This window comes from Halyomorpha halys, unplaced genomic scaffold (assembly GCF_000696795.3).
Source record: "Halyomorpha halys isolate HHAL.00 unplaced genomic scaffold, Hhal_1.1 Scaffold50.1, whole genome shotgun sequence".
Taxonomy (NCBI): domain Eukaryota; kingdom Metazoa; phylum Arthropoda; class Insecta; order Hemiptera; family Pentatomidae; genus Halyomorpha; species Halyomorpha halys.
In genome coordinates, this window is record NW_027106849.1 from 203,455 (window position 1) to 215,365 (window position 11,911).

Consider the following 11,911-nt stretch of genomic DNA (forward strand, 5'->3'; position numbering starts at 1 on the left):
GGGGTGTTTGCCCTCGATTTTAAGATCGACATGATAAGCCTGTATCGATATTAGAGCCTATCTCCAACTGTATATAGTGTTCAGCTTTTAAACTTTAGCCATTTAAAAGGTAACTTCGGGTTCTAGTCAATAAATTAAATCTGGACCTCTGCAATATCTTGAAAACAGTTGAGGTAGGAAATTTATATTATAGAATGCTGTTACATCCGTTTATAACGTACACCTCTTCTTTATAGATTTATACATTTCAGTTACTATAAATGTTGAATAGTTTAAGCTAATTGGAAGAATGCAAACTCATAGTCTTTCTCAAATAATGTGACAATGTTTCGCAAAATCCTGCGTCGTCAGGACAGAAAAATACGAATATGACATAAAAAAAAAAGTAAATTAATAAAAAATATACTAGCACTTCTTTTATCAACAGCCAAAACTATAAAGACATCTAAGACACACTCATGCATTACTGTCATCTAGTCTTACTTTGTTCTAATGATGCACGTGTTATGGTAACGTTCACTAATTAGGTATTTAGTTTAGTTACTGATTTTATTTTTTTACTATAACATATAAGTATATAATAAAACTTGCTTTTAGAATAAAATCATGAAAATATTTGGTATATTATCAGCCGCTTTGGTTTGATATTTGGTATATTATCGCCATTATTTGATGACCCTTTCGGTTGATAGAATAACTAATTATTCAGAAAAATAATTTCAATAATGTTTTCCTTCCAAGATAAATACAAATATTTAACTAATTAAAAAGATGGTCAGGGGGTGCAGTCAGTATAAAGAACATAAGGGATGTTAGTAGGGAATCCTGGCTAAAACTGTAGTCAAAACTGCAATCTGGAGTTTTAGCCAGAATTCCCTGCTAACCTCCCTGATGAAGACCTGAAACTAAGGTCGAAACGTAGGCATGAATAAATAATTTTTTGTTTATTTATGTTCTTTTTACTGACCGCACCCCTCGACCATCTTCTCCTATTATTAATCTACGGTCAATTATCTATACCTCATTATAAAAATTTTAACAGTTTAATAATAAAAATTTTCATTTTGCTCTTAAGAAGATACCCATTATTAAATTATTAGAAAATCAATATTGAAAATACAAAGATTCATAGTTAAATATTAGGTATGTTCATTTATTTATAAATAACTGTGCGCCGCAGTTTCGCCATCGTTAAATTTGGATTGTACAATGTTATCTGTTTTATTATCGAGAACATGACCAAGTGCATGTAGGACATAATATTTATTGCATAGGAAAGCAGTCGTAGCTAACAATAGCTGCACAAACATAATTAAATTTAATGACAATGCAGATAGTTATAATATGAGTTTTTATAATGTTATCAATCCTCACAAATATGAAATAATCTGATAGATATAATTTATGAACTTATTCTTTTTTTTTTTTTTTTTTAAGTGACCCTTATTATGAAGATTGGACTACATACAATTCCTTGTTCCATCCGTTAATAACCATTTTCTGAAGTCCACCAAATAATGCTAGTGTAGTGAAGCTGGTTCCAATGGTTCTTGGTTCTCTATATCTACCTTTACTACTCTCGTATCATATACTATAGGACTATCACTATCATATACTATCACTACTATAGTGATTAACCAATTTTTTATTAATTTAATGAAAAGTGTGTATAGTTACTAGTCGAAATCGATAACTCTGCAAACTATAGTAAGGAAAATAAAAAATGGCTGATATTACAAAAAATTAATTAGACTTTTCTTTTTTTTTTTTTTAAAAAAAAGAAAGTTGCTTTTTGAAAAACTACATCTCAAGAACATCTACTTTAAATAGTGTACAATGAAGTTTTATAGTTTTGTAACTAGTTTTAAGGATACCAAACTCAGAATGAAAAATGATCGAAAGTTTTAGGTTTTCTCGAATTACATGGGATTTGCACTGTAAATTCTTTAATATTTAATTTTTAATGACTTTTATTGTATCCTTTTTTAGTCTAAATATAAATGTAGCCTATTCTAACAGGAAATAACGTACATTTTACTTGTGGAAACTCAAAAATGAAACTTTCGTAACTTCTGTAACAGCCGCCATTTTGAATTTCCCCCTAAATATGGTTGGCAGAGTCATCAATTTTAACTCCTAACTGTATCTGGTTTTCATTAAAGCAATAAAAAATTGGGTTGGAATGATTGCTTGGACATGTGCAATTGCGATCTTAGATCAATAGGAGATTCTAGACCATCACACATTAACATTAGTGGTAATATATATTAAATATTATTGGGACCTCAAACAATTCTATAAAACGATAAATTAATTGGAAAACGCCTCTAACTTATCTACAACATAGAAAACTTGGATTGCCTTTTGAAAACTACTTACTAAATCGATACAGTAACATTCCCCAATAGCCTTACCATTACTCCTGGGAGGTAACAGAAACTGCATTGAATTATTCCCGTGGTCGACAAAGGTTGAAGGGCTACGTCCTAGGAATAATATAGCAGAGGGCGTCTTCATCATTCGGAATACTGCTTCTATTTTATTCACCTCCGGGTAGGTCACAACCATGGAAATGTCTGTCACTACTAGTACGAACTATCGCTATTCTAGACAATGTAATATCCAAATTTCTAATCAATTGTGAAATCGAATATTTCTACGCTATTAAACGTAGTACGTTTGGAACCTATAGATAAAAAGGAATAACCTATTTTGTCTAACATCTTTATTACTATTGTGTTGTCCCGTAAACAATATATTATAGCAACAGCATTTCAAACAAAATAATTATATCCGCCAAAGAATCACTTTTGAAGAGCTTGCGGTAACAGTAATGTTCGTCTGTATATTAGTGTACATGAGAAGCTCATGATGATAATGAATTTTTAATTAAAATGGGCTCATAATACCTCACTTTTAATGTACATTTATCCACAGTAGACATTCCAATTAGTACATTACATAACACAGAGATTGCGCCTGAGTATGCCTTGTTAACCCGAAACGTTTTTAAGCAAAAATAAAAGAGTAAAGTATTAGAGTTATTCATGATCTTTCTTTTACCTTGTTAAATGGAAAAACTCATATTAAATGGAGAAATAATTCTTTTTTTTTTTTGCCATGTTAGAACGACTTAACATTTAACAGGGTTGAGTCTGTTACTAGGTCTGTTAAATGCAAATGACGTCACATAATTGACCGGCTGAACTCGTCACCATTTTGTTTGTTATGTTACTTTATTGGGTTACTTGCACGTAGTTTGTATTTTGATTATGTATTAGCAATGGATGGCTATGAATGAATAATAATGATAATGTAATGACAGTTGTCAATTAGCTCATCTTGATTCTCTTCCTCTCCAGTTAAAATATCAACAAGGCACTCTAGTGGCCAAACTTTCACACAACTTCCTATTTAGGCATGTTGTAATAAATTACTTTAATCAAAACTTAAAAGTAAACTGTAACAAGACGTTTTGGAAGGAAAGGTTATAAAACAAGTTGCTAGGAGCTGTTATACTTGTAACATTTAACATGACTTTAAATCAGGCTGCTTAAATTCCTATATCCTGTAGGTTCTGGACAACCTCTTTCCACCCAGCCTCATCTAGTGGGTACTCTTAATTGGAGAATAATCTGGCGGTTGGGCGTGACCATGAACAAATCACCTCCTTGCACTACTGCTGTTCTAGGAACAGTACTGCCTTACATAGTGCTCAACCCTTGACCCTTCAGGGGTTTATATTATATTACTTTACTGGGTTACTTGTTATATTACTTTACTGGGTTACTTGTTATATTACTTTACTGGGTTACTTGTTATATTACTTTACTGGGTTACTTGTACCGACTATCAATCCCGTAATTTGAATTTTGAAAAATATTTATAAATTTAAGGTTTTGTTGCTTCTTTATTTGAGAATAATAGCTAAACAAATATATTGTCTAATTGCATTTTTTAATCGGTAATAATTAATTACCTTTTATGAAATAAATTTTAATAGTATTCAAAAACATAAATTTATTTTTTCCATGAGATCCAAGAATATATATTTATTATAACTATTGAGCATAGAATTTTAGGAGTAAAACAGGTCTTACTTAAATATAAATTTACATTGCTGAGGAAAATGAATAATTTTTTAACTTAAAAAATTGAATTGAAATTTTTTTTAGGTTGATTCAGTAGAAAATTTTTGAATAAATACAAGGTTATTAATAAAAATTATTCACCATTGAAGGCTAAAAGAATGGAATACAACGAATCAAAATTTATGATTAAATTTAACAAATATACCAAAATACATGAAATTATTGAACTGTATTTAATATGTCATAACAATTCAGTGTGTGTAAGTCTAGAAGTAAGCAAGTCTTATTTAGCTAATAATATACATTGCTAAGGAAATTTTTTTTAATTTAATTTTTTAAATAGCTTTTTTTTTTAAAGTTTAATTTTGTTGAAAAGTTTTGAATAAATACAGTGGAATAAATTACTATATTATTCAGCATTAAAGGCATAAAGAGTGGAATGCAACGAATTAAAATTTATGATTAAATTTCACTAATATACTTGGAATTATTGAACTATTTTTAAATCCATTAAGGTCATAGCCTAATGTGTAGCGTGACAAAAACTACCCATCATCTGGAAAACAAACTGTAATGTAATTTGTTTTTCATCCATGCAATGACCTCTGTTTTCGGCTAGCTGGCCTCATTTCAGTCTTCGTATTACATTCTTTGTCATATCAAATAGTGGTACCTCAAGGCATATTATAGTCACAAGCAATAGAAAAGTTGTTAATTTATAAAAGAAGACAGATATTGAAAATACTAGCTTGTAAGCCTATCTTAAAATCCTGGATTCTTTCTTAAAATAAGACATATCTGATATAAGCTTGGTATATGGTGTATTAACCATTCGGGGTCCTTTATGTATTTCATTGATATCGAGAATTATTTTTATTTATATCCACACTTGTTCACATGAGGAAGAACAGCACCTCTTTTCAGGCTTTTATTGTATCCTCATGTTTGGAGGTCCTTCATCCATGTTCTTTTTAGTCTCATCTTTGCATACTCAGGCTTAGTAGTAAGCTCGTATGTATTCAGAGACCATTAGAATTTGTAAGTCAGTATCTAAATTATTTTTATTTACATACCATGATGCTTTGGTGATAAGTCGTAGTGTTTTGGATTGGAAAGATTATGATATGAGTCTGTTTAGCTATTCGATAAATTTGTAGTGCCTGTGTCCAATTAGGCTTTAGTAAGTATGTGTATGTGCTTAATTTTTGTATTGTTTTTAAATTTAAAAAAAAATTATTATAAACATTACTGGGGTTAGTTATTGTAGAGCAAGATTCCTGTTTCCCTTCTCTTGGGTTTATATCTCATGTTATCTTATATCCCGCTATAAAATTTATTCTGTTTGATGGATTACGTGAATCGATTTCAGAATCCTAAAAATCGTTATTATTTATTCTACTTATCCTTATCCTTAACGTTTGCAGTCTTGCTATCTGGATTTTCTTAGTTATAGTTATGGGTGTTTTTTTTCTAACCAGAGAGTGAAGGTTGTGTTTTCATTCCGTGGAATTACAACGAAATAAAAGTCAATCCGCGAAGGCCGGAGTCAAACTGGCGCCGCTGCTAATATGGCGCCTGAACACACTTAGCTACAACGGTCTCTTACGAAGGATACTGAGGACTGTAGCTTAAAGCCGACCTATGTCCACTGACCGACTTGCCGAAGCTATTTGGAAAGCGACTAATCCTGTTGCTGACGGACCTTGCCTTATTAATTCACTCCGCTCCGCGGCTCACTCCATTGGTTTTCTCTTTTCATTTTCCGCTGGGATTCACCTGTCTGTCGATCGGCTTTCCATTCCTATACAATGGCTGTGCAAACTGGGTAAGATTTCAATATATTATGGAGAAATAAATTTGTGTATTTTGTTCTTATATATATATATATATATATAGAGAGAGAGAGAGATATATTCATTGGCCTTTTACTCTCTAATGCATATCTAGAAAATACATACGTTATGTTGGATGTTATCCCCCTTGACATAGTAATTTCCGTCATACGGTATAATCTACGGAATATGTACATCAAATATATATATATTTTTTATCAAATGTGGCAATGTTAACACAAAGCAACGATATCTGTTGCTTGCGCAATTCAATGAACCGTAAGATCCATTAACAATGGCCTATTAAAGATTGAAGTACTGCATTTTGCGATAAGTTCTGAACGGTATCATTTAACACCTGGCTGATCCTTTGTATTTTGTGCCTGAATACCAACCTATGCTAGTATTTTATTAAAAATAGTAAAGCAATCATATTAACAAGCGGAGTTAGATTTCCTTTTCAGCACACCGAAAAAATACGATGATCAGCTGAAATCACGAACTAAACACTAAAAAGCTTTTTTAAACCTTTGTTATTGATGTACAGTTTGAAAGCTGTAGCGGACTATTTGCCCAAAGTTCTCATTCCCTAACCTCCACTTTTCTGTTGCAGGTACTCGCCTTGCAGAGCCTTCAAGCTGATGATGAACGAAGTTAATGACCTCGCTGGCCAACATGAGCTCATCGCCGAGAACCTCCAGTCTGAGGTCGTCCGGGAGGTCACCATCCTCATAAAGGACTTCAAGGACGAGAGGAAAAAGGTAAGTCCCTTATTTATAGAAGCATTGTCTTGTAATTTTGTATCTACTTATCAGTTTTCTCTATGGGGATTTTCGCTGCCAGTCTGAGGGTAGGTAGAGAAAAAACAAATGTTTTAGACCAGCTATCAGAATTCGCAAATGCGAATTCTACTTTAGTTAAATCGTCGCATTATAATGAACTTCTAAAGATCCAAAATATTTCTCTAACTCTAGTCTCATCCTAATCCTTTAGCACAATCACTATGCATTTTCACTCGTTCATAAAGGTTGAAACGGCAGTGACCATGTCCACTCAAATCCTGAGCGTCTGCGGCGGTATCCCCCTCGCTCAGCCTTCACTGACATTCAATAAGAAGCTGTTGATGGAGAAGTTCTCCTCTAGTCCTTTAATAACTCTTTGAAGTGGTAGAAGGACCAAGCTTAGTTCATAGTTGCAAGGCTGGGTGTAAAAATGTTAATAGGTGTGCAGATGGTTGGCTACTAGTTATTTGTGTTTTTTTCTTTTCATTTAGCGTTCTATCTTAATTAACTTTGGCTCGTTTTTGTCATATTTCTCTCGTTTTTTGTCTATACAAATGATTAAAATTTGAAAATTGACTTATATGAAAGAAAGCAGTCAAATATTTCTAAAATTAGACATCGAACTTAACGGTTTCTATTCCATTTTCAGTTGGGGTCGGAGACTGACTATGAATCAATTTATGTTGTCGAGTTCGTTTTTAAAATGTAATTTTTAATATAGGTTTTTCGATGATCAGATTTAATTAAAATGTATTTTTTACACTCCTGCACATGAATTCAAATAAACAAGAAGACATAGACTTTATCAGTTTTCATTTATCTCTCACCGGTAGCACTAAAGGTCGCCTATTATCTGCATCAATACACAAGTACTCTTGTAATAAATATTTTATTACTTGACTTTAGTAAGCAAATACTTTATAAATATACCAGTAAATTTTACGAGAATATGGTGTAATCAGTACTTGTGAAGTTGCTGTAAATCAATAGCCACAATCTACATAGATGTCTTTTGTTCCTCCTATTTTTTTTTTTTTTTTAACTTTTTGTTTGTTAAATTCTATCCCTTCCTTATTGAACCCTTATAAATATTTATACATATGAACTGGATTGGGAATGGTACCTCTCGGTTGTCATGACGTACATAAGTGACAGTGAGATCTCGTAACACCTCTACGTCATGAATATGATACAATAGCGTAGGCTAATCAAGCAGGCATTGATGCATGTTAGCAGACCTATACGCAACAGGTGACGTAATAACTGTAGCGTGTAACGGCCCTAGGATATTCCCTCTGCTCTGGAGGATATCGTGCTCACAATCTACCAGGAAGCTATGTTACCAAAACATAAGTGCTATTCCAAGAAGAGTACCTGAGTAAATAATCACTGCAAAACGTTGGTTCGAATCATATACCTTCTTGGATCGAAGGTCTCGATACTTTCTTGTTCGCTAAGCCACTGGGTCGTTCCCAAATAAACCGTCAATTTTTTCAAAGCAATTGAAAACTTACCTAAGAGCTCTCAAACATTAAATAAAAGAACCGAGAACGGTCCAGCTGACTGAAATATTGTACGAATTTTATATTTTATTGATATTCTGTGAAATTTCAAAAAATAATAAATTCATTTTTCAGTTTTATGTCTGTCTTATAATACGCAAAAACTACAGGAGCTATTGTTCTGGTACAGTATAATACTTCATTTTATATACCCGTCTGTCGACTTGTTTCAATTAAATACATTTTGATTATACCCTTCTTCAAATGGAAAGTGAAGCAAAAATGAAAGAACTTGACCACGCCCTTGGTGCTCAGTTTTACGTTGAAATAAATAGGAGTTTCCCCTATTTATTTAATTGTGTGAAAAACCGTTCATTAAATTGCCGGATATGAGATGTAGTAAATACTATTTTTAGTGATTTTGCTACATTCCCAATAAAAATCCTTTCAGCCGTTTTCTCGAAATTCTTTTGGTAACAAAGGAAGAAGGCAGCCTGTGAGTGTCTCCTACTCCTCTGTCATGCCCATGGTGTTCTTAAAGCCCACCTTTTTGACTTCAGTTTTTCTGGCACCTTACCCTCTCCATTATACACCTTTCACCTCAACCGAGCCCTCCTATATCCCACTACCTTCACAATTATTATTTCTATAAAGTATGGGCGCTTGTTTTAAAAATATTATAAGCCCACATAATGAAAACATTAACAACTATAACGAAGTTAGTTGAACCTTTTATAAACTAGATAGTATTGTAATCTTTTTTTTATTTAGGAAATGATCATAGTGAACATATTACAGTAAATAAATAAAACTCTATTGATACCAAATAAATTTGAAAATAAACTCCTTTATGAGACTTCTGAGTTGTTTTTATTTGAATTAATTTTCCCTTCAATTCTGGTAAAAGTGAAAATTTGTGAAGGAAGAAAGATAAAGATATTTATTTTTTATCAGTATCAAGGTGAAGAAAGGCTGTTCCCATATATCTATTGAATCAAATCTAGAAGAATTTCATTATGCAAATTCTCTTAGTTGATAAAAATAAAAATGTCGCCAATCACTTTTATCCTGTCAGGACATGATTTGATCAGTCTAAATTCTATCTTCATTTCAGAGAGAGAACTTATTGTTAGCCTTAGATTCATGATCATCCTGTGGTAACCTATGACTTATTTGCAAAATAGCAATAAAATTAGTACTGTGTAGTCTTCGAGAAAAACTTTATTTTATATATTTTTAGAATTTACGTGTCTTTAAACTTAAAATCTCAAAGTTTGTGTAAGAGGAGGGGTATAATATATTTTTTTCTTGGTTAATTATTATTTAAGTTAATATTGAAAGTATTTTGAACCCAAACAAAATAAACAAGTAACTTTTCAGCAGCCTTTTTAATTTTCTGCATAATACTATGCGATCTCAGCTCATTTCCCCTTGTCACTTTGTGCCTGTTATCTTCTGTGACAATTAGTTCTAGTGTCATAATATTAGTTATGGTATTTCATTGTTTGAAGGTAACTAAATATCTTTTATTATTAAGATAAGTAAATTGGTAGTGGAAATTATTTATTGTGAAATTTTTCACATTTTTTTTTTCTCCATAACATACTTTAATAACACTCAAAATCATATTTACAGCTGATGGCAGACGGTGCTCGGATGATGGGACAACTGACGTCCCAGATTGGCACCCTGGAAAGGGCAAGGAAGAACTATGAGAAGGCAGCGAAGGAAGCGGAAAGAGCTCTTGATAACTACAAGAGGGCAGATGCAGACTTCAATCTCTCTCGAGCAGAAGTGGAGAAACAGAGGATGAACATGACCATAAAATCTCAACAGTGTGAGGATGCAAAGAACGAGTATGCCGACCAGTTACAGAGGACCAATGAGCAACAGGTTGGCTATTTTATATGATTTTATTAATAAAATTATATATTTATCATAAGAAAGTCCTTAGTAGATATGAATTGGGTAGAGTAGGTGAGAAGTGGAAGTGAAAAGGGGATAAAAACTTTTATTTTGTTTTGTTTTCCACACTATTCAGCGTCTTCTTTAAGGTGGTAATACTTAACCTCTAATCTCAAAATTTACTAAAACCATTCTAACTTTACTGTCAAAGTTAGGGGTAAGATTGATAAGGGTATGAATATTTATAGTTAAAAGGCTGTACAATATTTTACCAAATGTATATCTTTAAAAAAAATAACTTTAATAACACCAGCCATAAGTCAGTATGGCTTTATATCTAAAACATTGTTATTTTGAAGAAACAATTTACTACAATATGGTGAAATATTGTTCTGACTTTTTACTATAGGCTTTTAAGGTGAAAATAGTATTAACATATTTTTACTTTGAAAATCTATAAAGAATTGAGATAAATCAAAAGATCATATATCAATTCTTGAAGGACCAAATGGTTTTCAGAAGAGTATTCAATTATTGGGAAAACAAAAATTAAAATGATTGTGTTTGTTATTGCTTGTAGATTTAATAAAAGGAGAAGATGGTCAGGGATGCTGTCAGTAAAGTGAAGAACATAAGTTTGTATTATCAGTTGAATGAAGAACAAAAATGTATGTTATCAGTAGAGTGAAGACACAATTTTTCAGTTATTTTTATTCATCACTTCATTGATCACACCCCACACCATCTTCCCTTTATAAAAATTAAAATATGGATTTTGGATGTTTTTATAAAAAACACATCTTCAAAAATTTCATTTGTTTATTTTTTCATACACACACACACACACATATATATACAATGACCTATATATATGTTACTGTCTAAAAATTAAAAATAATGAATTCTTTTATTCTCAAATTTAAGTTCATGGTTTGTTGACTTTTTTTTTTTCAATTTCCCTTGCAAAATGGGATAAATCTAATTTATTTAACTTTTTTAAAGACGTTTAATAACCTATTTAATTATTCTATATTAATTAATTTCTCTTTATAAAAAATAAAATATTTTTTGGATGTTGTTATCAAAAACACATCTTTAAAATTTTCATTTGTTTGTTTTTTCATATTAATGTTTAATGATTATAAATAATTATTTATTGTGTTCTCAAAATTCTTTTTCATGGTTGATTTTTTTTTTTAATTCCCCTTGCAAAATGGGATAAATCCAATTCATTTAACTTTTTAAAAAAAATTCAATAGCTTATTTAGTTATTTAATATTTTACCAATCTATTTCTGGTTTAGTTTAAAAACAACTGATTCAATACAAAACAGTAACCTGAATTATGCATATTTTTTAGGTTCTTGAAAATTTTTTTAATTGGATTTATCTTCTTGTTGATACCTACGTTTCAAGCATTAGTCCATTTACAGCAATTTCTACTGTTATTTTATTATTGTTTTAATTTTGCAGAGACAACACTACCAATACAAAATGCCAGAAGTATTTCGACAACTACAAGAGCTTGATGAGAAGAGGATACGGAACATTAGGAATTTTATGGTACACAGTGTTCAGGTTGAGAGGAATGTCTTTCCGATTATCAACCAGTGCCTTGATGGCATAGTCACTGCTGCAAATACTATTAATGAAAAGGAGGTTAGTACATGTCATTTTAATGCTTAAACTGTTCATTTTTTGAAGGACCATTCGGAAACAAACTCAATTTTGTTTGAACATTTTTACATTAGTTGAGATTGTAACAAGTAAAAATGAAAAGAACTCATATTACTTTATTAT

The 11,911-nt window shown here is 31.4% G+C and overlaps 1 protein-coding gene across 1 annotated transcript in view; it reads left to right on the forward strand.

The window, feature by feature from the left end:
- Cip4 (formin-binding protein 1-like Cip4) overlaps window positions 1-11,911 on the forward strand; it is a gene marked incomplete at its 5' end in the record, with an annotated part of 154,853 nt that overhangs the window by 127,736 nt on the left and 15,206 nt on the right. Inside the window, 3 exon segments of the mRNA XM_067045143.1 lie at window positions 6,537-6,684; window positions 9,843-10,100; window positions 11,585-11,770. Coding sequence (XP_066901244.1) covers window positions 6,537-6,684; window positions 9,843-10,100; window positions 11,585-11,770 — 592 coding nt within the window.